The sequence below is a fragment of the Ochotona curzoniae genome, unplaced genomic scaffold, assembly GCF_017591425.1.
Source record: "Ochotona curzoniae isolate NIBS_2020 unplaced genomic scaffold, NIBS_Ocur_1.0 scaffold_2453, whole genome shotgun sequence".
In the NCBI taxonomy this organism is placed as follows: Eukaryota; Metazoa; Chordata; class Mammalia; order Lagomorpha; family Ochotonidae; genus Ochotona; species Ochotona curzoniae.
In genome coordinates this window covers 32,664,275-32,691,844 of record NW_024467094.1, presented here as the reverse complement: position 1 = coordinate 32,691,844, position 27,570 = coordinate 32,664,275, and the positions used below count along the sequence as shown (strand labels likewise).

Genomic DNA, 27,570 nt, shown 5'->3' with positions numbered 1-27,570 from the left:
CCACCCCCAAATCAGAAGGCAGCGGGTACAGGGGGCGTCTTGGAGCTGCTGGGAGGGGAGTAGGAGCAGATTAATTCTCACAGGGGAGCAGGATTCAGCCCAGCTCCCCTGCTGATAGGAGCAAGTCTGCATCCTGGGGGAGTGGTGGCCACATCTAATAAGAAAGCTTTCGAACAACTGAAAGCAAATTCCCACGACTCAGACCCCAACCTGTGACCCAGGGCAGATGCTGGGGGTGGGGAGGGACTATCCAGGACTGAGCCCCCGGCTGACAATTCACACAGACAGCTCTTACTACATGCGGGCAGCACCCTCTTCCTGGCACCCCTCTGGGGCCTCCTGTAGATCCAGGCTCCATGGGAAGCAAGGGACATGGCACACAGGTTCTGTTGTGAGGGCAGATGGTGGCTGGCCCCTTTAATGGACCACCAATGCCTAGGCCTGTGGTGGCCATAGCTGGGGACTTTGTGCACCGATCTCAGGGTTGGTCACCCAAGTCCCCCTGCCCCATAGCCATCTCCACCCCAACCCCACTGCACAAACCTGGAAGCCACTCCCTGGCAGACGCCCCATCATCCTCTCCCAACCCAGGGAGCAGCACTTCCTGAGAAAGGACAAACACGGAGCTTTCCAGTGCAGGCAGGCCCTTTCTCTCTGCTGGTTGCTGCTCTGCTTGGGCCTCTCTGGGACCTGCATGCACCAAGCCACTGAGATGCCCTGCTGTGCAAATGGGCTCCTCCATCACCCACTGCAGCCTCAGCAAGGGGCCTAATGGGGATCGGGGTGGGGACAGCCCCTGTGGCACACAGCAGCAGATGCTGGCTGGGCCGGCTGGGCTGGCTGGGGCAGCAGGACATGTGAGGCCTCGCCAGCTCTGTGCAGTGACTATTCTGGCTCCTTCCTCAGTGCTGGAAACACATCTGTCTGATGGTGTGAAGGGCAGGGCCTGCCACTGACACTGAACTCTACTCAGGGGTGCTTCCTTTGAGGCCGCCTGCCTGCTCCTGGCTGTCATGTGCGGCAACTCTGTGGCCCTTCTTGTAACCGGGTCCCCGAGCCTGTCTCCTGAACCACTGGCCAGTCGTACATGCACACGTGCTGTAGTCTGCCAGCTGAGCTCTGCTGGCTACAGGTATAGCCATGACACAGCCTGCCTACACCTGCTGAGGAAACGAGGACAGCTGCTCACAGGAGGCAGAAAGGCCAGCACGCCTCACGAGGTCCATGGGACAGGGGACACAGTGAAGAGGGCCGTGGGATACTGTCAAAGGTCACCCACCACTTAGGACCCCCACATGAATCTCAGACAAGAGCAGCCTCTTATCAGATCCAGAGCTTTCCCTGTCAGCCAGCCAAAGAGACAGAATGTATGTCCTGGGGCATCCCAGGAAACACCAAGAAAGCTGGCAGGGGCCTCCAGCCCTCAGCAGGGGAGAGGCCAGCACCCAAGGCGCTCCCATGCTTGTGGGGAGGGGGCACACAGCAACAGTCCCACCACTCCTTCTCTGGTGGTGGGGAAGATACTACAGGGACCCCCTGCCCCAAGAAGGCACAAAGGGGGCCTCACAGATTTTCCTCAGCCACATTGTTTTTCTATGACTAAATGCATAATTTAAGCATGACTCATATGGTGAGCCTGTTCCCCTAACCACACCTGAGGGGGCATTCAGATGCCCTCATGGGGCTCCCCTAGGGTCACCCTTTGCTGTAGTCATCTCTCAAGCAGGACAGCCATGACCCCCACTTGCACCCTTGTTGACAGTGGCCAGGGTGCCACTGTCATGCCACCCAGGGGCATGATAATTTCTGTCTGCCACCAGATTCCTGGTCCCATGGGTATGGTCTTAGAAGTTCAGGTAGGCAGTGTCCTGCCCAGGGGCTCCAGACCATCTGCCAGTATGGCATAGCTGCGGCTCCAGCCCAGGTGGCCGATCTGGAGCTTACCCTGGCCTTCATCCATCTCTCTCTCTTCTCTCTTTCTCTCTCTCTCACACACACACACACTCCCATCCTGGAGGATGTGGGCAACACCTTCACTGGGAGGCGCTGGTGAGCTGAGAGAGCCAAGGACTCAGCAAGGCACGGTCCCTTCCTCACTGACTGGCAGCTCCCCACAAAGTGGGGCGGTCACTGCTCCCTTCAGCTGGGGCACAACAGATAGAGTGAACAAGGGTGGCAGGCGGCCAAGAGGGCTGGGCAAAGTCACCAAGCCTGGCTTCTCAGCTGGCCTTGGCCCGAGCCCTGAGGAAGTGTGTTGGGGAGAGTGGACTGATAAGGAGGGCCCTGATAACAGGTCCTGGCCAGTGCTCTCAGCATGGGCTCTCCTGAGGTCCCCCCACCCCTCGCCACCACTCCACAGTGAACAAGGCCGACAGGGAGTGGGCAGCTTGGAGGGAGGTTGGGTGGGAGAGCTTGGCTGGAGGGGGCAGCCTGAAGCAAGGCCGTGCCTTGCCCTCCTGGGCCTCATTTCTCTCCCCCAGAATTTGGCATCTACAGTGGAATCTTTGAGGAGGCTGAGCTGCAACCCAGCCAGGGTTCAGGACAAATGGAGGGAGGGGGGCAGGGGTTTCCCAGGTGTAGAGGCCTGGGAGGACTGAGACACCAGAAGGCCTCCTGAGGCCCAGAGAGGACCCCACATGGAGGTCACCAAGCAGGCTGCATTACAGCACTGTGAGGAGGGGGGTCTCCCTTGGAGCAGGGGTCCAGGGTCTCAGACCTGGGGGTCTGAGATACTCCCAAAAGAGGGAGAATCCCCACATAACGGAGGGAGTAGCAATCCCCCAGGCGGATGCGGAAAATCCCAGCTCTCTGGATCTGAGTGCATACTCCAAAAATTTCAAGCTCAAGGTACCCTAGTGCCATCTATTCTGATTCATTAAATCTAGCAACCCAAGTGTGAGGTCATGGTCACTGCACACACAGATCTGGCTTTCCCTCATGGGACCAAGATGGGGCCCCCAGGAATCCTGACCCCACAGGGGCACAGCCAGGGGTCGACCCAGAGAGCACTGGGACAGAACGGGTACAGCAGGTGCAAGCTCCTTTCTGGACTTTGGAAATTATTCTAAAATAGCTTTCACTGCTCTTAAGTCAGGACAGTGACACACCAGTGCAAGACACAAACAAGAAGCCTCAAGCAAAAACCACAAGACCTCAGCAGCTCTCACCAGCCACAAAACCATGCAGGCAGGAGCTGGGACCTGACCACACTCGCCAGGGACCTCGCCTGGGAACCTGTGAGTTGGCAAGCTCAGCTCCCCTGGCTGTGCTCAGACCTCATGGCTCAAGCAGGTGCCAGGCTGCTGCCATGAGCAAGTCATACTTCCTGGAGAAGGGACTCAGGCCCACGGCACAACCGAAGAGTGGCCCTGCTGCCACCCCAGGCCCCAGCGCCCCTCACCAGTGCAGCCGCAGGGCGTGCAGGAAGGCCGAGAGGCCCTCCATGATCAGCAGGATGGCCACAGTCAGGGTGGCGAAGGCAGTGAAGATGAAGAACAGTGCCAGGCCTCCTGCCAGGCTCTTCACGCTCAGGCCCAGGTGAATCACCATGGTCCACAGCACCTCGGACAGCTCTGTGGACAGAAGATACAGGATCACGTCACAGGATAGCAGGCGGCGACTGTGGGCCTCGGGGTTGCCTCTCTTGGGATGTCCCCACCATCTGGGCCCGAGTGGGATGACCCCAACTCACAGCCCATCCAGCGGAAGCGCAGGTCCTTTCGGCTGCACTCGTTCTCCCAGCCCGTGGCCAGTCTCATTCCATCTAAGCCGCCCACCCAGGGAACCTGCACAGAAGGCAGCCCACGGCCACGCGTGGAACAGGCACACTCACGTGCATGCGCCAGACTGAGGGCCCAGAGTCGCAGATAGGAGGCAGTGTTGGAGATGCAGCCCAGGCAGTACTCAATAGTGTGGATGGCCTGGTACACCATGGTGTCCCCAAAGTCAAACTGTTGTGGAGGGAACCAGACAGAAGACGTGAGGCCGGGACTGGAAGGGGCAGCAGGGGAGGGAGACTGGCCCAGGGCAGCGGCCTGCCCTTCTCACCCTCTACCTCAAGCAGATGCCTTTCAACCTCAAGTACTCCTCCCTGAGGACGAGGCAGCCACAGGGATCCTAGGGATGGCCTGAGGACCTGCTGGTCTGATTCCCATTCCTGGAGCCTGGCAGAAAACCAGAACTGCTGGGACCAAGTCCCCCAGCCTTAGTGGGAAGCCTCCTGGAGATGTCTGAGACCACCAGGGCCACTTTCCTCTCCATGTTACAGCCTCTGAGAGCCACAAGACCTCCTCTGGCTCGATCTGACCACTCTGCAAAGACAACACAGGGAAACTGTGGCTCAAGTCTCACGGTGGGAATGGGTACATCTGGAGCATGCTCTGCTTCTTACTGCCTGCCTCACGCTCCCTTTCTCTCAGCTTCCCTCCCAACACCAACAGTGATTTCCAGACCGGAGGGGTGCTGGAACCAACTCTGCAAGCCCACAGGAGGACTTTCGGGCGCAGCTTGGGTGACCATGGAGTGTTCTAGAAGTCCTAGGTACTTTCTCTGGCCTCCAGGGGGCAGCAGGTTACCTAGGGCTCCTTTTGGAGAGCAGCCCAGGACTCCCCGATCAGGCAGGCCCTCACATCAAGGTCTCTTTTTTCATTGGTTTAACTCTACTCTACAAGGTCCTCACTGGTGCTTCGGAATCACCCGAGCGCCAGAGGAGGGAAAGAGGCTGGGCCAGGCCAGCCATCAGGGCCTATTTCCCACTCCTGACTTCCCACAGTGAAGTTCTGAGCACTTCTCCTGAGCTAGGCTCTTCAAGTCCAACTATGACCCCAAAAGCTTCGGTTCCCTTAGCCACCCTGAGCCACCTTGGCCAAACCCTGAGGCTAAGAGGCCTTCCCCACTGGCACAGCAGTGGCCCCCAGCTGTGCTGAGAGGGAAAGCCAGCTGCTCTGGACAGCACAGAACTAGGTCCGGAGAGCTTGGGGGCTACCATGGCGGGCCTCCTCCCTCCGCCTTCCCACCCTCCGAGAAGGGGAGGGGAAGGGAAGCACCATCCCAGCAGGGCCCTTGCTGTCCTTCACTCCATCCTCTTGCTCTCCAGCCCTGGGCAAGCTCTTAGGAGGGGTGAGACATGAGAGAAACCCAGGCCTGCACATGGTGGTCTGTTACTCAGCATGGCCTGGCACAAGCCAGCATGTATGAGCCTTGGGTCACTGCAGTTCCTCCCTGCTTGGCCACTCTGTCTCCCTCGTGGCATGTCCCCTCTGCTCCACACACCAGTGACTCTTCTCAGCAGGGTCATGGTGTCTGTTACCATCACCCCCCACCCCACTCTCCTGTCAGTTTTTCCCAGGGGTGCCAGCTTGAAGGTATCCAATCCTTGGGGACCTCTCTGGTCACTCCGGAGAGTGGACATCCCCATATGTGTGCACTGCCTATCCCTGGCCAGCCGTGCTGCCTGCTCCTGCTGTACCAGGGGGGTGTGCCTCCTTAGCACTCAATGCCGCTCACACTCACCTCACGGGCTTCTCTCCTTCACCCGTGCCAAGCCCTCCTCCTACTCCGGTCCCATGTCCACAGAGCAGCCTGGGAAGTCAGACTCCAATTTTCACTCACTCCTGGACTTTTACCAAGGCCTGGGGATCTGCGACTTCCACTTTGCTCGATCTCATATCAGCCCCTTCCTTTCCAGTTCACCCTGGTCCACGGCTCCCCTGAACCCCAGCAGGCTTGGTGGTATCTGGGCCTCCATGCTGCACCCCTGCCCACCCTGCATACCCTGCAACACCATCCCTGGGGATTTCCAGAAACACGTGCATGAAGCTTTAAGGCACTCTGGTCTTACTGCCTTCAATGCTTCCCTGTCGCCCAAATGAGGCAATATCAACAGTGGCTGGGCCAAGCCAAGCTAGACTCCAGCCTCACCCCTGCCCAGTTCCTGAAGTCCTGACTGCACCACAGCCAAGTTGAACTCTGGCCCACCCCGCCACTAAGCTTTGGGGTTACCACCCAGGGAATAGGAATCCCTTCCCTGAACCCCCTTCCCCAGCCTCAGGGTCTGCAGGTACCCCTTCTGTGATCCCCTAGTGCCCTGGGCTCTCTCCCCACCTTGCCTGTGAGATCCTTAAAGGTAAGAGCTTATATATTTTTCTCATTCAGTTTCTAAACAGTGTTTGACACACAGGGTGAATAGATGCAGGAACAGTGGGTAAGCGTCTGGTGGGAAGACACAGTGGGAGACACAGGTGCCATGGACCCTTGCTGCATGGTTAGGATTTCCCAGGTAGCAACTGACTGGTCTCTGGCTTGCAGCCGGCCTGAAAGCCCCCAGGGAAAGACAATACCTCCACCAGACCAAAACAATGGCCTGCGTGGGATGATGTTCGTTGCCATAATGTGGGAAGGTTGGGGGTGGAGAATTTTAAAAGCAGGCTGCATATTTTTAAAAGAACCTGTTTAGTTCAAAATCATTAAGTAATTGTCACACTCATTCTTAGTTAGGCTGGAGGCAAGTGGCCTGATAAAAATGTTACGGCTTCTAAGGCAGCCAAGGAAGTCAAGTCCTTGAGTGGCCGCCTAGGACTGGGGAGAACAAATTAGAGACCTCCTTCCTGTTCCCCACCGTGGACTGGCTGGCTGCAAGTAAGGACACCAGGAGGCCTGAGTGGCTGGATTGCTCTGACAATGACCATGGCACTGGGTGTGTGGCTTGGAAGGCCTTTAAAAAGCAGCACTGCCGGAGGCGGTGATACTAGCAGCGGGCAGGAGCTTCCCCCAGCATGCCAGGCAGCTCAGCCAGCGCCGGCACAGGTGAGCAGCCAGGAACACGATGCCAGCCAAGGAGTCGCTCCAGACCATAGGAAGTCCAGGCACCGCCTGCTGCTACCTTCAGCAGCAAAGCTTCCCCACCCCCAGCCCTCTCTCCCTTGGAGAGAACCACAGAAGGCAGGAAAGGGAAGGGTTTCATTGTTGACAGGTGCAGGTATCTGAGAGAGACAATTTGGGGGAAGATGCAAACAGTGCAGCATGGCCTTAACAAAAACAAACGAACACCAATTCAAAATGTGTGTGTGGCCCAGGGAGTCACTGCTGGGCGAGGCATTCTACTCTAGACAGGGCCCAAATACTGAGCCAATCTCCGTTCCATCCTCCTGTCACTCCCATGCGTGGCTGACACAATAAGCCCCTTGCAGAGAAGGCTTAATTTTTCTGGGAAGGCCTCCCACGCCTCAGCCGGGCCGCTGGGTGACAGGGCGAACCCGGAGCCAGGGGTGGGGATCTTGACTGGAAGTGTGGTCAAGCTGACGAGGGCAGCGGGAAGAGGAGGCTGTGTCTCAGCGAGGAAGGGGAAGCTCTGCTAAGAAGCGCTGAGAGGGGCAGGGAGGAGACAGCCGCCCCCGCAGCCGGCAGAAGCTGCCATGACACCAGAGCAGGAAGAAGGCACAGGCCAACGGCTTGGAAGCCCCAGGAGCACCCGCAAGAAAGCCGCTGCAGCCATTACTCGCACCTCCTTCAAAGCCATTCTCAGAGGTATCAGATCAGCCAAGTCAACGAACGACACAGAGACAGAGGGGACCAACACGAGATGTAGTGAATGGAGATGAGTTTGCTCAGAACACAGGTTCACGAGGGGTTAGAAATGGCCAGTGAGATGCAGGATGCGCGGTGTCAGGTGCAGCCCCGGGGTGCGGCAGGGTCAGCAGAGTGATCACAAGGATGAGGAGAAACCCCAGATACAAGGAAAGACAAAGCCGGCTGGCGTCTTACCACCTCGTCCTCGGTAGGCTTGCAAACATAAATTCACACTTAGTGGGCGGCCACAGCACACACAAGGTCACGAGGGAGGAACGCAAGGCTACTAGCTGCATCTGGGGAAGACTGTCAGTGTGGACCGGGCCTTCCACGTGGGACGGTGGTCTCCCCAGAAATGCACAGGGAAAGCCACAGGCATTCAGAGCAGTGGATATGTGGTTTCTAAAAGGCACCCCCAATCCTTGAAATTTCTTATGTTAAAAAAAAAAACCATACACACAATGAAAGTGGCCAGAGTCCAACTGTGTCCTCAACTCCTACTTGCCTTGTTCAAAAATGTCCCTACATGACTAGATGAGCCCAACAGCGCAGTTAGCTTTGCTCTGAGGTTTTGGGCCACAAGGAGGCCAGGCCAGGAGGGTGATTTTAAAAAGCTGGCTTGGAGATGCTATATCAGGCAAAAGTGTAGCTTGGCTGACTCCTCTGCAAAGTTCCTGCAAAAAAGTAGGGAAACCAGTGGCTCAAACAAACAGGTGCAGCAAGGCCACACCATGGGCTGGGAGCCACAAAGTGCCAGTGGCTACAGAGGGAGAGCAGCATCACTGGATGACTCCTGCAAGGATCTAGGGTTGAAGAAAGTAGCCAAGTGAGGTGGCCTGGCATCCAGTGACAAGAGCTGGGATATAGGGGCCTGGGGCTGTACGGTGAGCTGGGCATTGAGACACCTCGGGTGCTAAGGGCAACACTTGCAGGCTGGGGCAAGTCTCTGGAAAAGGCTGTGGAGCTCTGAGAGGCCCAGAAAGCAGGACTAACTCCGAGCATTCCTATTTCTCATGGAGAAGACTGGTGAGAGCCCCTCGGCTGCACAAGGGCTGGCCCGAGGTGGAGGGAGAGGAAGCCCCCAGCACAGGATCTTACCTCTTCCGCGTCCTCTGAGTGGGTGGAGAGCTGGTCATGCTGAATAATCTCAGCATCCTCCTCTGTGGGTCCATTGCCCACCCTGATCCCACCAAAGTTGAGAGTTCCCTACACAGATGAACAGAAAGAGTAGAATTTGCCTGGGCTTTAGTGTGCCGTTCTGTGAGGTGGAGAAGGGCGATGGTTAGTACATACAAACCTCAGAGAGGCATAGATTCCAACAACCAAACAGGACCCATACCTGCTCCGGCCCCAGCCACCTCCTCCCCGGTCCCAGTCCCAGCCCCGCACACCCAAAACCTATGTTTCCCAGGTCCGCTATGTGCACCAAGAACACCAATGCGGCCTTAGTCACGCTGCTAACTGGGACTCCTGCCTGAATGAAAAGCCAAGTGCGGCTCTCTGTGAAGCCTAAGCTTTCCTGGAACAACAGATCTGCCTGTGCAGGCGGGACCCAGGCTGCCTGCAGCAGGAGCCGAGGCAAAGCACAGTGGCTCTGTCCAGGAACAAGGAGCTGTCTGGGTCAGGGAAGGAGAAAAGCTTAATGACACGTGTCTGTGGCTAGAGGACACTGAATGAAAAACAAACAACAGGAGTCCCATTGCCCTCAGTGTGGGAATGTGGGGCGTGAAAGCCCCCCACCCCATCCCCTACCCCCACAACACAGGCATGGTACTGACTGAGCAGGATTGTAAAGTCAACTGGATGCAAAAAACCATGAGCTTATTGAGGCCAACAGACCCTTTGGGGACAAAGCGCAAACAGAAGCTGATCCAGTCTGAGAGGTCCCGAGGGGTGCTGCCCTGCCATGGAGGCAGAGGGACTTGAGGACAGCCCCATGGCCCTGTCCCCCACAGAGCTGGGCAGGAGTCAGAGCTGCATGAGGGCCTCTGGGAAAGTGGGCTTGGTCTGCTGCCCTGCAGGCCCCACCCTCAGCTTCACCTTGTGGGGCACATTGCCTACCACACTTTCACTCCAGCCCACTCACCAGTGCAGACCTCAGGGTCTGTGCAAATGCTGCCTCTTCTGGCGGTGGTCCTCATGCACTGGCTAGAGAGTCATCTGCACAGCAGTGACCTCCGAAGCTGCATTCTGAGCACAGGGGCTCAGATACTGCCCCCCCCAGGTAAATTTGGTAGGGTTGGGGTGGGGCCCAGGGACTCCACATTGCCAAACAGTTTCTCCAAGCACCCAATGTGTGATCAGTGTGAAGGGTCTGTCAGGGTCTGCAACCACATGCTCGTGCGACCTGGTAGCCCCACAGCTGGGACAGCTATACTTGTGGGACTGACAAGACATATGGCCAAAGATGCTCCCCACTGTGTTGTTTGTGATCACATACAATTGGGAACAACCAACATATCCAACAACAACAGAGCAATGACATAATTTTGGCATATCCAACAGAATATTTCATGGACTGCTGGGCCACCACCAAAAAGTGATTCTCACTACAAGACAGCCTCTAATATACCCTCAAATGTTTAAAGGCCGAGTAAATCCAGGGGAAGAGAATGCAATGCTACAGTTTAAAACACAACTCCTAACATGGCTCTGGCGCTTCACATACACAGCAGAGTGAGGGTCAGTCAGGTGCAGTCTCCAAGCGAGATGCTACAGAGGGTCCCTTCAGAACACTAGGAGTGAGAGTAACAGGAAGGGGGCTGAGAGACACAGCAGCAAAAAGGGGAAATGGGGTAGTGAAATGCCACTCACAGACACCCTGTGGGTGAGGAACGGAAGCCGAGCAGAAAGGGCAACCCAATGCTCTTCTGAGAACCGCCTCTGAACTGCTCTCTGGGAACACGTCTGGCTGGACAAGGTGGGAAATAAAACCTTACCAGACCGGGGTGGGGTCGGGGAGGCTTTGAACTTGCAGTTGATCTGAGAAGTGGCCAGAGTTCAGAGACTCAGGTTCTGTTCAGAAGCACACGTACGGACACTAAGCAGCAGAAAGAGTGTGCAAAAGAAATGTCAGGATGGTGGTTTGTGCTTCAAGGGTTTTTAATTCCTTGCGGGAAAGAGAGGCCAGGCCCCTGCTTGAGAACAACCCTTAATGGCAAGACTGTCATTTCCTGGGACCCAGGAGATCAGGGTTCTAGAAGGACAAGGAAGGAGCTTTCCAACTTCAGAATGATCGGGAACAACTAGTGGAGGAAGCAGCAGCCACATCATCTCTCACTTTCATTCAAGGAGCGTACACCACTATAAGTGCAAGTGCACAAGCTGGGCAGATCTGGAAAACTTAGATTCATAACTTAGAAAACGATGGATCCATCAGATATGAATGCAGCCTGAGACTTTGGTTAAGGGATATTTCTAAGGACAAATGCTCAACATTCAGGTATTATTACTGAATCATAGGTTAGTGCCCAAAGAAGCAAAGTCAAGATGGGTGTCTCTGATTATAACAGGGATTCACAGAACACATGAGGCCCCTGGCAGAGTGGGGGCCTCACACAGACAGCAGAGGATTTGAGGGTTTCTGAGTGTCCCCAAAAAGAGGAAGAGAGAATACACCATCATAAATGTGAAGAGAGAGTCACTGCTCACAGGGCCCCGTGGCCACCGTCCCTTGTGAAGGAGAGCTCAAGGTACAAAGAGCTCAACTGAAGACAAAATCATCCAACACATGACCATGAAGCAGAGGCATGAAAGCAGTGAGCTGTCATGATGAATTAAGAGGACGGGCAGCAGCCACTTCGCTCCCACGGACACAATGGCACTCACATATCCTAACAGAAACTTGGATCACCAGCGAAGAGGACACCAGAATTGATTCGAGAGGTCTGTGCTATGGAGCAGCAGGCTGAGCTGGCATGCCACACGAGCACCAGTTTGAGTCCCAGCTGCTCCATTTCTGATCCAGCTTCCTGCCAATGTGCTTGGGAAAGCTGTTCAAGCACTTGAGCCCTTGCACCCATGTGGGACACCTGGATGGGGTTCCAGGCTCTTGGCCTTGGCCTAGCCCAGACCTGGCTGTTGCGGCCATTTGGAGAGTGAACCAGTGGATGGAAGGTCTCTCTGATTTTCTTTCCCCCTCCTCCCCTCTTTAACATTGTCTTTCAAATAAAATAATTTTTTTAGAGGCAGAAGAATCTACTCTTTAAGAGGTGGCAATCTCTTCTGTCATCATGGTTTTGGTGGGTAACAAGGACACACTCTATGAGAGCGCATGCCCCATGATCTCTGTATGGTCCAAAAGAATGCTGCTGCACTGTTTGCTGCTCGGTAAGCCAAACGGGACACTTTGCGGGGTTTAGTTCACTCACTGTTGCAGCCGTTGCTGCCTCTAGTGCCTGCTGGGTCGGGGCTGGACTGACTGGGGCCGCCACAGGTTGCCCTTCCTGATAGTGATGGGAAGAAAAGAGGAAGGGAGAAGAAAACAAATGGGGGAGCGGGCGAGGGGGGATGAATGGAGGGCACATGGGAGGATGAAGATGGTCAGAGAGGGGAGAAGGAGGGGCTCGTAACTCAGCTGCTCTCCAACAGGAGGGACCGTCCCCACAGGGGCACTCGAGTTTGCATGCACCAGGGTCACTGGGCTTTCCCAGGCAGTGTGATATGCAAGCATTATTGGATAGCCAGAAATTATGCACAATACTGAAAATTGGGCACACTTAACATTGTGTGTATATGTAGAATTTGTATGTACACATACACGAAGTAGGAACATAGACATACACTACTTTTTTAAAAAGTAAAAAACAAAAAACAAAAATGCATCAGCATGCTTTAAACCAAACCGTCTGACCAGCTGTACTGGCTGGGAAAAGTGTCAGTGTCTAGTTTCACAAGACGTGTGAGGGTCAGTGCTGTGGCTGCCTGGGCAAGCCACCTGGGTGACTCAGCCGCCCGTAGCTCCTGCAGGCTGGCCTGGGCCTCTGCCGCCTCGAGTCAGGCCTGAGCCTGGATGTTGGCTTCTGCTGAGCACAGCAGGAACAAAGCAATACAAAAGCTTAGGACTCGCTGCTTTAGCTCAGCCACGCAGTGCTGAGTCCAGACGTGTGATGGGCAAATATACATTTCTCTCCTTGAGCACACGCAGTGTTCCCTCTGGGCTGTTAACACCATGCACTCTGAGAGGCCATAGATTCAGGCACAATGACTCAGATCCACTGGGAAATTGCTTGGATCTTAAAAAAAAGGCAGTCTGGTTGCTTTAGCAACAGAAATATACCCACCAAATGCTTCCTCCTCAGATACTGATGGCGAAGGACCAGGGGCTTAAACAGCAGCATCCAAGGGACACACAGCAGTGCAACCACCACCAGGAAACACTGAATTCCTTTCTGCCAAGTAAAAAGAAAATAAAAATGAACATCACAGGAATATCCACTACATGGGATGTTGCAGCACAGTGTGTTAAGCCATCGTGTGGGACACCAACATCCCACGTTGCATGTGGATGTTCAAGTGTCTTGGCTGCTCTACTTCTGACGCAGCTTCCTGCTAAGCTGTGCCTGGGAAGGCAGCAGATGATGCACTAGTAAGTAGATCCTGTTGCTCATATGAAAGACCCAAAGGAACTGCAAGCTCTGGACTTCCGCCTGTCGCAGCCCTGGCTGCTGTAGGTAGCCGGGGGAGTGAACCAGTGGAGGAAGAGCTCTTTCCCTCTGCCCCTGCGGTCCCTCTCTGAGTCTGCATTTTAAGTGAACGAAAATAAATGCTAACTTTGTTGTGTGAATTTATTCAAGAAGCAGAGTTTCAGAGACAGGAGGACAGTCAGAGAAATCCTCCATCTGCTAGTTCACTCCCAGAAGGGGCACAACAGCCATGGTTAACCAGGCCAAAGCTAGGAGCCAGCAGCTTCTTCCAGGTCTCCCACATGGGTGCAGGGACCCAAGCCCTTGGGTCATGCTTCACTGACTTCCTAGGTACATTAGCAGGGAGCTGGATTAGAAGTAGAGAAGCTGGGACTTGAACTGGCACCCATATGAGATGCTGGCATTAGCAGGCACAGGTTTAGCATGTAACACTGCAACAATGATCCCTAATTTTTTTTAAGTTCACTATTTAAATATGCAGCTTCTGATGCTGGCACAAATTTACCCCAAACAGTGTGAATGCCACTGATCTATAAATACCACTAATTTCTCAAGATAACTAACAGATGCTGTGGCAAAACCCACAGATCATTAACTCCACCCTTTCTTTCTGGATCCCGCAATGTGAGCACAGCAGAGCCTTGCAAGCTACGGAGGATGGTCAGGATTCAGATCCAGAAGCACGGACTAAAAAGCAAAGACCAGAGAACGATATTTCTAGACTTTCTTTAGGGTGATCCAGAGGGCCCACTTTCGCTGACGCACCTGTCCAGAATACAGCATCGAAGCACCAGAGTCCGGGTAAGAAAAGAGGAACATGTTAATGAAATGGATCAGAAGGCTCGGCGCGTGCTCAGATGTGTGTGCGTCGTAGGCTGTCCACTTATAGAAGATGAGGATGACCAGGTAGCCAAATAGCGAGGTCATGAAGATTATTTCAGGAATAAAGCCGAAGTAGATATTCAGGGATTTCTTGAAGTAGCTAACGAGGAGGGAAAAAAAAGAATGCTACAGGTAAAGAGACCCACAGCCACTTCTGCACACAGCTCAGTACTCCTCAGACTTTTCTGTCGCAGCAGCCTGAAGCTTTGGAGGCAACACTGTGCAGGATTAACTGCTGCCTCCCGACATTTGCACTCAGAGTGGCCCTGGTGGAACCCCCATAAAAATATTTATTTATTTATTTTATTGGAAAAGTAAATATGCATAGAGAAGGAGATACAGCAAGAAAGATCTTCCATTGGTTCACTCCCCAAGCAACGGTAATGGCCAGAGCTGAGTCAATCCAATCCAGGAGCCAGGAGCTTCTTCCGGGTCGCCTACGTGGGTGCAGCGTCCCAAGACTCTGGGTCATCCCCCACTGCTTTCCTAGGTCACAAGCAGGGAGCTGGATGGGAAGTGGAGCACCTAGGACATGAACTGGTACCCATATGGGATCCCAGCGTACGAAAAGTGAGGATTTTAGCCACTAGGCTATGGCACCGGGCCCTATTAAGTTAAAAAAAAAAATTCTGAGGTACTGGCACAGTGGTGTAGCAGCGCCAAACATCCCATCTGGGAAGCAGTTCTAGTCTCAGCTGCTTCACTTCTGATCCAGATTCGTGCTTATGAACTGGGACAGTGGCAGAGAACATCTCGAGTCCTTGAATTCCTGCACCCACATGGGAGAGCTGGAAGAAGCTCCAAGCTTCTGGCTCCTGGCTTTGGATGGGTCCAGCTCTAGCTATTGCAACCACTGGGGGGAGTGAACCAATGGATGAAGATCTCTCAATCTCTTCTCTTTGTAATTCTGCCTTCTCAATTAAATAAATCTTAAAAAAAAAAAAATCAGTCTGAGAGGCAGAGAGCACATTCACTGGGTCACTCTAAATGTTTGTAGTGGCCTGGGGCTGGGAGTCTCCCAGGGGATGGCAGGAGGGTAGCTGCTGTTAGCACTCCTGCCCGCTGGGGCCTGTACTGGCAGGAAGCTGGTGCCAGGAGCAGAGCCGGGAACCCTAACCAGCAGCTTCCCAGTAAGCCAAGTGCCTGTCTCAGGGCCGCATGTCTACAGTGCAGGATGGGGTCCCTCGTTAGTAAGCCCCCCACAATACGCTGTGATTCTTCGGAGAGGCATGCACCAAACGCCACACCCACTCTGCACCAAAACGGCAACTCACATGTGGTTGAAGAGGCTCAGGCTGACGCCAAACAGCATGTGGATGATGCCGAGGACCACGGACATCTTCATCTTGAAGGAGTTGAGGAAGGTCAGCTTATTGGTAGCAATGTTCCAGATCTGCCAGCACCCGAGAGAACAAGAGGTATCACAAAGAATTCTCAGAGGGAAGAATACTGCATGTCGGTTTAAAAAGCTTTTTGCTTTATACTATGGACAATTCTAAACATGTACTCCAGTAGACAGAACCGTGTAACAATCGCCCAGCTTCAACATTCATTCTCAACTCAGACTCATACCCATCGTGTATCAACAAACCCACCTTCAGCTCTGTATCAGAATTCAGATACCATGTCATTTTATCTGTAAATATTCCAGCATGGCTTTATAAAAGGTAAGGCCTCATTTTTTTTAATGACCATGCTACTGTCATCAACAAAAAAGCATTAACAATTATTCTTTCATTAAAGATGTATCTATTTATTTGAAACAGCAGCAAAGAAAAGGAGAGGAACACATACAGAGGTGGGTAGGAAGATAGGCACAGATCTTCCACCCACTGTTCACACCCTGAATGGCCACAATAACCAGGGCTGAACCAGGGCTGAGCCAGGAGCCTAGAACCCCACCCTGTACTCTCACTTGGGTGGCAGGGCCCAGGCACTTGGGTCATCACCTGGTCTTTGCCAGGCACATCAGCAGGAGTGGAAGTGGGCTGGAAGTGAAGAGGGGTCTTGATCCCAGGAACAACAACACAAAATTTTGGCATCCCCACAGGGGGCTTAAGCTACTGTGCGACCGTGCCCTTCACCCAATTTTTAAAAGAAATTCATTCATTAAAGCAGACAACACCCAGGCCCAGGCCTGATGTAGTCCTAAGTCTCTAACCCCTTTGCTTTTCCTTACGGGATGGTCAGCTTGCTCATTCTGTAGTGTTCCCACTGTCTGTGAGCTGCCACTCCCGCCCTGTGGCACTGCAGCTCCATCCGGTTTGAAGCCTTGGCTCTTGTCACCTGCAGCCTGGGACACTTTCCTGACAGTTTTGACTTAGCCAACAGCTCATGTTTGCCAAATAATGACCCTCATTTAACATTTTCCTGCGATTTCCTTTTGCCCGTGTTGGAGACCCACATGGAGTTCCCAAGTCCTGGCTTCCTCCTGGGTCAGCTCTGTCTGCTGTGGGAATTTGGAGAATGAGCTAGTAGATGGAAGATCTCTCTTTTCCTCCCCTTCTTTCTGTCACACTGCCTTCTAAATAAATGTTCAAAAAAAAAATCTGCTGGGCCCGGCGCGGTGGCGCAGTGGTTAAGGTCCTCGCCTTGCACGCCCGGGATCCCATATGGGCGCCGGTTCTAATCCCGGCAGCCCCGCTTCCCTTCCAGCTCCCTGCTTGTGGCCTGGGAAAGCAGTCGAGGACGGCCCAAGGCTTTGGGACCCTGCACCCACGTGGGAGACCCGGAAGAGGCTCCTGGCTTCGGATCGGCATAGCATCGGCCCGTTGCGCTCACTTGGGGAGTGAATCATCGGATGGAAGATCTTCCTCTCTGTCTCTCCTCTCTGTATATCCGCCTTTCCAATGAAAAAATAATAAAAATAAATCTTTTAAAAAAAAAAAATCTGCTGAAGAAAGAATAAGCAAGCACAAATAGGAATCTGGAGGAGTCTGGAATATCTGCCTCCCCTGGGTTAACACCTGTGCCACCTCAGAAAGAAGTGGCGTGGGAAGAACACAGACCTGCCCCCCAGTCTACTCTTCCCCACCCCTCCCCAAGACTCAGACCTCCAATGGCTTTGAAGTACCCTGAGCAAACACATCAAGGTTTTCTGTCAACTGAAAACCAAATCAATAGTTATTTTCACTTCAGTTTTCTCACTTCAGGGTCAGAGTGAACACACTGAGGGTTGACATATAGCAAAGGAGTTGTTACCGGATCAATGCCGAAAGGGTACGGTCCACCGAAAACACCAGGGACAGACGGGTTCAGCTGGAGTACAGGATTTCCCCGAAGCGTGTCCTCCCTACACACGTGGGGAAAAAAGTCATGCTTAGTTTTGGTCAAAAGCAGGAAACTATTGGGGTTCAGAAGTTGATCCCAAAAGAAATGACAACAGCTAATTTACAAAGAGGAGGTGTTAATAGTCAAGACGACAAAATGAAAAATTAACACTTTTAATACACTTTCCAGCTACATCAGGAACACATGCACCTAGCTGACATTCTAGGTTCCCTGACCCTTGCTGGACACATCCCAAGGCATGGTGTGGGCTGAAGCACAAACCTCAGAAGACCCTACATTCTTCTGGGGTGGGCTTGGACAACTGCTCCAGAAGGAAGGAGTGTTAGGTCACCGTGTGTCTCACAAATCAGGGAGGGATATGAGAACCACAGGTTTTCACTGTTAGCTTTTCCATAACTTACGTCCAATTATATATAGTGAACATTGGTCGTACACTCCAGGATGACCCAAAGATGTTCAGAGACTTGGAAAAGCAATCATTGTAGATGAGGCCAGTGTAGATAGAGAACACGCCCATCAACAGAATAATGTAGCGGCCACTGAACACAGTGCTGAACATCTGGGGACCAGAAAGAAGAAGGAGTGAGAACGGACTCCCTGCAGCTCATGATGAATGTCACTTAGAACATACTAGCCCCTGCCTCCCACTTTACTGTGCTTCACCCTGGTTCAAGGAGCTTGAGGCAGATGCCAGAGGCTAGACTGTAACACCAATGAGAAATTCCTGAGAAATTCACTTATAAAACACACGGCCTCATACTCAACATTTGTAGTTCCTTTTGGTAAACGTACGGATCAAAGACTTCTGCATCAGAGTTTCCAGAATGAAAGCAAGAGAAACAACATGAAAAACATCACCTCGTTCTCATTCTTCTGGGAGAGGATCCGGCTCTCCCTCAACACCATCCACACCGCAAAAAGAGTCATCAAGATGCCATGGCCGAAGTCTCCAAACATCACAGCAAACAGGAAGGGGAATGTGATGATGGTATAGGGAGCTACAAGGAGACCCAAGGAAGAAACAAGTTACACGAAACCACAAGTCCCCAAAGGTCAACCTGGAGCCACTCGGTCCCCCGCCACTGCATAGAGGGACGTCGGGCAGCTCTTTCAGGGCAGGCTCTGCCCCCGTCGCATGGTGGCTATGGGGATTTTGAGCTCCTGCTAACATTTTAAACATAGATGAGCACAGGGGATGAGCATGTAGCCCCAGTGAAGCCAGCTTTATCCTTCAGTTCCCTTCTTCTAACCCCTGGGACACTGCTCCAAGGACAGGCCAAATGTGCTCTTGTGGTACAGCCACGTTTTAAGATTTACTCTTATTTGACAGGCAGAGAAGAGGGGAGAGGGAGAGGAGGAGAAAGGAAAAAGAGGGGAAGAGGGAGAGAGAAGGAGGGAGACATAGAAATCTACCATCGGTGGTTCCCTTCACACAAGTCTAGCCCAGGCTGAGGCTAGAACCTTGGAAATCCATCCAGGACCCCCAACACGAACGGCAGGAGCCTAAGTATTGGGCCATTATCCACTGCTTTTCCAAATACATTCACAGGGAGCTGGATGAGAGGCAGAACAGCCTGAATGGAACTGGCACTCGGATGTGGGGTGCAGGTATTGCAGGTGGCGGCTTAACCTGAGCACAGCACTGGCCTTGGGACCATTTCTGAGCTGAGTAGCAAGAAGATGGGGAACCCACGGCTGAAGCAAGGCAGGGTGTACAGAAGCTGCTAGTTGAAACCAAATCCTGACTTCATTTAATCATTAACTTTCTTTTTTTTTTTAAAGATCTATTTATTTTTATTGGAAAGTCAGATATACAGAAAGGAGAGACAGAAAGGAAGATCTTCGGCTGTTGATTTATTCCCCAGGTGGCCGCCAATGGCTGGAGCTGTGCCAGTCTGAAATCAGGAGCCAGGAACCTCTTTCGGGTGTCCCACATGGGTACAGGGTCCCAAGGCTTGAGCTGTCCTCGACTGCTTTCCCAAGCCACAAGCAAGGAGCTTGAGGGGAAGCAGGGCTGCCGGGATTAGAACTGGTGCCCATATGTGATCCTGATGCATGCAAAGTGAGGACTGAGCTACTGTACCAGGCCCTAATCATTAACTTTCAAACAAAGAATCAATCTGCCCTGGTCCCAAAACATTAAAATGTTGTCTCAGGGCCAGCACAATGGCTCTGGCTCCTCCTCCACCTCTAAGCACCGGGATCCCATATGGGCACTGGTTCATGTCCTGGTTGCTCTACTTCCCATCCACCTTCCTGTCTATGGCCTGGGAAAGCAGTCAAGGATGGCCCAAAGCCTTGGGACCCTGAACCCGTGGGAGACCCAGGAGAAGTTCCTGGCTCCTGGCTTTGAATCAGCTCAGCTGCAGCTGTTGTGGTCTTCGGGGAGTGAACCAGCAGATGGAAGATCCTTCTCTGTCTCTTCTCTCTATAAACTCTGTTTCCAATAAAAATAAATGTTTAAAAAAATCTCATCTATCTTTCTATCCTATTGCAGGAAGGCCACAAGAAGCCATTTATAGACACTAGGTATCTTAGAAGAAACAGTTTTCAAGTGGTTTCCATACACTACTTCTGGAGAAAGTCAGGAGTTAGTAGCCCCTGGGTGACGAGCTCCCCCAACCTCTCCTCGAGAGGTGTTGATACTCCTACCCCCTACACCCATGGTTACCTCCCAGGGATCCTATAACAGCTGAGATCAACTGCTGTAAAGCATCAGTGAGGAATTAAAACATACACAAACAAGAAGTCCTGGAGGGAAAGGACTCAAGCTGCCTTACCTGGATTTATCTCTCGGTAAGTTCCAATTCCGTAAGCATCGACCAGGTTCTGAAAGCCGCATGTGAACTTGTTGGTTTTGTTATAGGTTGGGGGAGTCTGGTTTGTCTGCATCCGGTTCAGAATGGAGGGCACGGTGGAGCCACTGTGTTCCTGGAGACACCAGCACAGACATCAACATCAGGCTGGCTTCCTGCTGCTGGTGCTAGCCACACAGGTGAGTCTATCAAAATTCATCAAGCTCTACACATGAAATACATGTCTTTTATGTGCAAATTGTTATCCTAATAAAACTAATTAAAAAAAAAAAACAAATTACAGGCTATTTGCCCCTGCATTTAGAGAACTGGGATGAGGTATAAGATGTACATTGGCAGATTCCAATGAAGCCTTGGGAAGTATATGGTCTCCCTGAAAGAAAATGTGTCAGCAGAGCCAATGGGAGCCCTCCTCTGCAGCTGAGTACTATCATTCTCTGTTCCTCTCACAGCGAAAACACCCTTTACTCTCTTCCCCCAAATCTGTACCGCGTGTCTGAGTGTGTTTATTCAAAGTGGGCTCATTACTCCATCCAAGGTTCTTTTTCCTGTAAGCAAATCACAGGCCCTGCGGATCTGCCTGCTTAGGGAAAGTGCCTGTATCCCTCAGACACCCCATCCTGGCCATCAGCCTCTGTTGGCTTTCTCTTCTGCCTAAGGGCCTTGCTTTCTGTACTGTTGTCCCTGTCCCCTTGGTTGTCTCTCGCCAGTCTCACTCCTTTAGCTTTGTCCCATGGGGACTTTGATCTAGCACCTCCGTACAGCTGCAACTGAATATACGCTCCCCTGTCAGTTAAGACTGTGGGGAAACTTGACTACCATGAAGGGAACCTACATCCTCCTCGTTAACTACTTGAATCTGTTCTCCTTGCTCCTCCTGCACCTGGCTAGGAGCACAGCCCTTCCACCAGCCCACTACTTCCTTTTCCCATTGTCAAGCCCTATCTTGGAGGTCACTTATATGTTTCTGATAACCTCCTAACTGACCCCCACCCACACACCCTCTTCCCTAGAGATCAGCAGCAGATTCATCTTTTTTTTTCTTTTTATTCTTTTAAAACCACATTAATCACATCCTTTCTCTGTTCCCGCTGGGATTGGATCTAAACCCTCTAATCTGTTTGGTTAGCATCTTCCTAATCAGGTTCTAATTCATTGCTGTAGGCCCACCTCCTGTTCTTTGAGCCAGCCCATTCCAGTTCTTGTTCTTTCCCAACCACGTCCTGTTGCACCGTATTTCCTGCCTTTGTCCATGTTGTTTTCCTCTCCTCATTACCCATTCTTCAAAGTCCTCATCAAATGGCACCTTCCTGAAGCTGTTCCCAGACCCCACAGAGGGAGAAGCTCCACCCTCTCCATATATGTGCCACTCTTGGCACAGTCTGTCTCGGGGTCGGCATGTCACCCTCTTCCACTAAGCCACAAGAGGCTCACGGCCCTTTCCATGCCCCTCCAGGCTCTCAGAGCAGTGTCACAGCTCAAGCAGCTGCTCCAACCGAAATTAACATGTAAGCAAATAGGGGATGGGTCAGGAAACTGATGCCCAGGTCATGAGCTACCCAGAAAGATCAAGGGCCTCTGATCAAATCATTCACCTCCGTAAAGCACAGCTTCCCCAAGTGCAAAACAGGGCTCAGACTCCAGGCTACGTTAGAAACCTACCAGGGTATGAAGTGAACACATTAAAGAGCTCTGTCAGTAAAAAGGCCGCTACCCTGGAGACACAAACCCGTGGGACCCTCTCATCCTGGACAAAGACCAAGCTGCCAGCCCGGGGTCTTACCGTGCCTCTTCTGAGTGCAAACTGGATGGAGTCGAGGTCAGTGACGGGACACCACACTTCCGCAATCAGGCACTTCTGGGTCACATCTATGTTGCACAGGTTCAGTGTGTGGTAGATGGCTTTCATCTTCCGCACCTTGATGAACCAGACCCGGATGTTCTTAGCCGCTGCCTGCAGAACCCGCTGGCGGTGATCCTCCGTTTGATTCAGAACCTTTTGGAAGAGGAACAAGGGAGAGAGCCTTCTAACCCCAGGCTTGGAGCTAAGGGTATGAATGGTGGAAAGGCCATTCTTTCCCTAAAGGAAAAGACAGTCGGAGAACTGTCTTCTGCTCTGGCTAGCTCACACACAATCAGGTACATGTATTTGCAAAACTACACAAGATGTGAGTTAATAACATTCATTTCCATTGAGCTTCACGTTGAACACAAGTAGGGGAAAATGATTTTTGCTTCTCTCTTTATATTCAAACTAAATTCCAACGCAAGGCAAACACATGTAGGTTACCAGCTGTAACTGAATCTCAGAGCACAGGCCCAGGAGCTGTCGAACACGCAACGCACAGTCCAGAGCAAGCTGCAGGAAGCCTTGCCCATGAGCCAGCACCAGGGCTCTGTGGGAAACTCTGCCTGCCAGTGCCAGCCCTGAGACACTTGGACTCAAGGGCACCTCAGGGGTGCCACGGTAGCTTCCATGGCATAGGCCCTCACGGCCTGTGGCCCCCATGGTGGCAAGCCCTCACAGCAGCAGGGTCTCAAGGCCTGTGGCCCTCACGACATGGCCACAGGCCCTCATGGCACGGTGGCAGGCCATTACGGCCTGTGGTCTTCACAGTGGCAGGCCCTCACAGTGACAGGCTCTGGGCGGCCTGCGGCCCTCACTGAGGCAGGCACACCATTACCCTTCTGTCTGGCTTCTCAGAGGAAGGAGGCTTTAGTGTGACTCCTTTAGGAAACCAGTGCAGAGCTCCTCAGAGGAATCACTGCCAAGATCAGGGTGAGATGAAGGGGCAGGGATATTTCACATTCCATTGCCTTAGTCACCACCGAATGCTGCAAGTTTCCAAAGCTAGAAAGGCTAAATCCTTGGCTTGTAATGGGGAGGGATCAGGCAAACAACTCACCACTCACATTCCTATGGGAAAAGCTATTTGAAATCACATCTTGGGCCCAGCGGCGTGGCCTAGCGGCTACTAAAGTCCTCACCTTGAACGCGCCAGGATCCCATATGGGCGCTGGTTCTAATCCTGGCAGCTCCACTTCCCATCCAGCTCCCTGCTTGTGGCCTGGGAAAGCAGTCGAGGACTGCCCAAAGCTTTGGGACCCTGCACCCATGTGGGAGACCCGGAAGAAGTTCCTGGCTCCTGGCTTCAGATTGGCATAGCATTGGCCGTTGCGCTCACTTGGGGAGTGAATCATCGGACAGAAGATCTTCCTCTCTGTCTCTCCTCCTCTCTGTATATCTGACTTTCCAATAAATAAATAAATTAAAAAAAAAAAAAGAAATTTCCACATCTGTCTGAAAAGAGCCACACACTAACCACATTAGTTAGTCAAGTCCCACCATAGAAGGTTCTTCAAGCCAGTTCAGGACAAAACAGCAGCTACCCCCTGAGAACCTTTTGGGTCGAGGCAGGTGGCTTCCCCAGACAGCCTACCACGACCCACTCTGAAGCTCTTGTGTCACTTGAGAACAGCTACTTCCCCTCCCAGCTGCTAACCATTTCACAATCACTTTGTAGCCCTCTAGAAGGGCAAGCTTGCAAGAAACCCTCTATTGGGTTTTCTCTTTCCCCATCCTACTCCATGGTACTTTATCCCTTTCTAAAGATCCAGTTGCAGAACCAGCACCAGAGCCAGCACCGTGGTCATGGCATGTTAAGCAGCCACCTGCAATGCAGGCATATCACATGGGCACTTGTTTGAGTCTCAGTAGCTCCATTTTCTGACTCAGCTTCCTGCTAATGCACCTAAGAAAGCAGCAGAGGCTAGCTCAGCTGCTTGGGACCCTGCACCCACATGGAAGACCTGGAAGAAGCTCTTGGCTTCTGGCTCTGGCCTGGCCTAGCCTTGGCCTTTGGGGAACGAATCAGTAGATGGAAGATCTTTTTCACATGCTCTCTGTAACTTTGCGTTTCAAATATTTTTAAAAACTTATTATTTATTTGAAAGACAGACAAAATGAGTAAATACAAGCAAGAACAAAAGACAGCAGATACACTACTATCCACACGAAATAACTACAACAGCCAGAGAAGCCACAGCCTGAGCCAGGAACTCACGCTGCTGGTAGGAAGCTGACTACCTGAGTCATTACTGCTGCCTCCTAGAGTCAACATTAGCAGGAAGCTGCAATTAGCCGCCAGTGCTAGGCGCTGATCAAAGGCAAATGGCTGTGGGTATGAGACGCCAAAGTAACTTTACATGGACTCTTTTATCATTTGTTAACTAATTGCATGCATTTTATAATCATGAAAAAATATTTCAGGGGCTAGTCACTGTGGTGCGGCACATTAAGCCGATGCCAGTGATGCTGACATCCCATACGAGCTCCAGTTCGAGTCCTGGCTGCTGCATTTCTGATCCACCTCCTTGCTAATGTTCCTGGGAAAGGAGCAGGAAATGACCCAAGCACCTGAGCCCCCATCACCCATGTGGGAAACATGGATGGAGTTCCTGGCTCCCTGCTCTGGCTTGGCCCAGCCCAGGACATCACAGCCATCTGGAGACTGAACCAGCAGATGGAAGATCACCCTGTCTTGAGGTGTGTGTGTCCTTCTCTCTAACTGCCTTCCAAGTAAATAAATCTCTAAAACCCACTCAGACTTTTGAGGCCTATGGGCACACAGGAACCGAATACTCTGAGCGACTCAGATTCCAGGCGCACAGCATTCCTGTCTTGCTATTTTGAGCAGCCGTTCCCTGAGACATTCCACAGCTCCTGGACAGACGTGTCAGCATGGGCATTTCTTTTTTTGGTATCCTGGGCTGCTCCAGGTGCCTGATAAACTGCCAGGGTCGGAAGGAAGGAGAGCAGTATCCCGCCATAGTATTTCACAACTTCCCCCAGGCCCTCTGTGTACCATTTGGAGATCATCAATCCTGGTGTTCACTCCGGAAGCCATCTCCTTCCTCTCCTGTGGGGTCTCTGGGCAGGGATAGAGTGAGGCTCGGAACCTGGGACACACAGAGCTGGCCTTAGAATCAGGCTTAATGTCAGTCAACATTATTTATGTCCAATAGTCTATGCGCAGGGCTAGGATGTTTGAACTGGACATTCTTTGTAGCTACACAATTTTGTTGAAACAAACAAACAAACAAAAAAGCAAAACATGCCATAAATTACTAGAGAAAAGTGACGTGGGGGGTTGGGGTGAGACCTGTCCATGAGGCAGAATTAAAAAAAAAAAAAAAAAAACACAGAAAGACTCGACCTCCATGGCTCAGAGGCTGGGCGCACACATCACTATCCCCAAATGACCTGTCCCTTAGAGTCCTGGTTATCTTTGCCAGAGGAAAGGAAGCTCTGGCTCTAACAGGGCTTTCACAAATTCACAAAGTGAGCTTGGACTACTTAGAGTTGTTTGAAAAGACCGTAAGTGATTAAAAGGCAGACCCTGCAGGGAGGCCAAAGAACAGGATTCCCTTTTGCAGCCAGGCTGCGCCCCTTCGTGTGAAGGCCTGCCCATACGTCTCTTACCCTTCGCAGATTTTCTTGACTCTGTTTTTCAACTGATCGCCTTGGAAGAAAATGATAAACACGGACTTGTGCACGTAGTCACCCTAGACCCCAGAATCAAAAAACCAACAAGTTCAGGCCTCTGAGTCAGAAGGAAACTTGAGTTACTTTCTGGGTGACACAGGAACGGGGGGGGGGCTCCTGCAAGGGAGTGGCAATCCTATACGTCAACTGCTGCTGCACTCCACTTGTAAGCTTCTGTAAGAACATATACCCTCTAGTTGCCAATCTCTAAGCTCCTTCTCTACTTGTTATTGAGCCAACCAGGAGCTTGGCACAGAAGCTAAGATGATGTTCTTCTTTACATTAATGAGCCTTATGCACAATTCAGCTTTAAACCTACATTGCCTAATGATCAAAGTAGAGCAGAGAGAAAAAAGCAGCCATCTCTCTTGTCAGATCCAGGAAGACTCACACCCCCAGGTAGAGGGGCTGTGGAACCACAAGGAACCGAGTTGACCGAGAACCTCCTGACTTGTGAATGCACGCTGTGGCAAGAGAGGCAGGCAACTCATTCTGAATACTAAGTCTAGAAGGCAGGAAGGACTGGAGGAACCAATGCCTGTGGGATGATAGCGGGGGATGCCTCTGGGGCCTGCATTTTCTCCTACTGGAGTACAGCATGTACCATCCTTGTGTGAGAATACAAACTTCTGGTGGACACAAACCACAGAGACAGAGACCCTTGGTCTGAGAGTCTGAGCTGCCTGTGAGGTCCCTTCTCCGTGCTGTTCTGCATAGACTTTGGGCCCCTTTCCCAGCTGCCCAGAGGAAGCCTGACTGTATGTTCCCAAGAACAGCTCACATCAGGTGTGCCCGCAGGATATAGCATTTCCATAACCTGAACACGTTGGTTGGACTGTACAGCCGAGCCCCTAGAGAGGCACACACCTCCCTCAGCCCACAGAGGGTCGGAGCCAGAGGTGCAAGATCTGCCCGACCCGAGACATCTCACAACTCAATCTTTCTTGTCAGGCAAGCAAAGAATATGCAGAGCTGAGAAACCAACTCCAACTTTCTAATATGAAAACCTGAAGGGAAGTGAAGTATTTGCAGTACGTGTAATCTCTGTTTGCGATCCCTGATGTCAGGACTAGCTGTACTTGTGTATAAGCGCTCAGGTTATCCACTCCTGTCCCAGCAAGTCAAATGCCAGCACGCTAAGCTGTCCCCGTTGCCAAAGCACTGGGTGGGGAGGGTCACCCTAACTCATACAGTATCTGCTCTTAAATTCGGTTTCTAATTCTCCTAACAAAGACCAGAAACAAACCCTCACAAGCAAAACTTAATCAGCTTACGAAATCACAGTTGAGAAAATCTTTCCTCCTTTCATATTATAGATACTCCCAATTTTGAAATCACCTGTTTTAAGTTAATTTTCAAAAAAGGCATATTTTCTGTTAGTCCCAGATCAGTAAGAGAAAAATATAAAGTGACAGTATAAACTAAATGAAGATGCAGATTTCCCCGAAAAATAATAGCCATACAGAATGAGCTGGAAAAGTGTGTATGCCACGTACATGGCATGGGTCCAGGTGACTGGAGCCCATGTAGAGGAAACATCAAGGCCAAGGCAGGGATAAATGTTGGGGCCCCTCGGTGGCGGGGTCAGACTTGGGGGCGCCCTGGCTGGGCCTCCTGCTCTGGGCTCCCTCTGCAAGGCCCACGCCACACAGTGCAATCTCCTTGTCTTACAGTCACGGGATCCTCCAGGGGACTCTCGATCTCGGCCTGTCGCAGGAACACGTTGCCCCGGCACACCCGCCAGAGCATGCGCTCGAAAGTCGGGATGCGCTCACGGTTAATGACACCAGCCACGAAGCTGCGGGGAGAGGAGTGAGGGTGGGTG

The 27,570-nt window shown here is 52.1% G+C and overlaps 1 protein-coding gene across 28 annotated transcripts in view; it reads right to left on the bottom strand.

Annotated features, from left to right (window-relative positions):
- LOC121170445 (V-type proton ATPase 116 kDa subunit a1) overlaps positions 1-27,570 on the bottom strand; it is a 51,692-nt gene that overhangs the window by 2,171 nt on the left and 21,951 nt on the right. For 7 of the 28 annotated variants that reach the window (XM_041001652.1, XM_041001648.1, XM_041001656.1 and 4 more), the window contains 14 exons: positions 27,417-27,543; positions 25,683-25,765; positions 25,066-25,159; positions 21,984-22,196; positions 20,165-20,315; positions 18,243-18,382; positions 17,786-17,943; positions 17,295-17,385; positions 15,368-15,486; positions 13,977-14,193; positions 12,849-12,956; positions 8,665-8,772; positions 3,833-3,950; positions 3,401-3,572 (listed from right to left, as the gene is read on the bottom strand). In XM_041001652.1, the coding sequence (XP_040857586.1) occupies positions 3,401-3,572; positions 3,833-3,950; positions 8,665-8,772; positions 12,849-12,956; positions 13,977-14,193; positions 15,368-15,486; positions 17,295-17,385; positions 17,786-17,943; positions 18,243-18,382; positions 20,165-20,315; positions 21,984-22,196; positions 25,066-25,159; positions 25,683-25,765; positions 27,417-27,543 (1,899 nt within the window). Of the gene's footprint in view, positions 1-3,400; positions 3,573-3,832; positions 3,951-7,761; positions 7,780-8,664; positions 8,825-11,936; positions 12,012-12,848; positions 12,957-13,976; positions 14,194-15,367; positions 15,487-17,294; positions 17,386-17,785; positions 17,944-18,242; positions 18,383-20,164; positions 20,316-21,983; positions 22,197-25,065; positions 25,160-25,682; positions 25,766-27,416; positions 27,544-27,570 lie in introns of those variants that run through there. The other 21 variants (XM_041001646.1, XM_041001650.1, XM_041001654.1 and 18 more) reach the window with 12 other exon arrangements.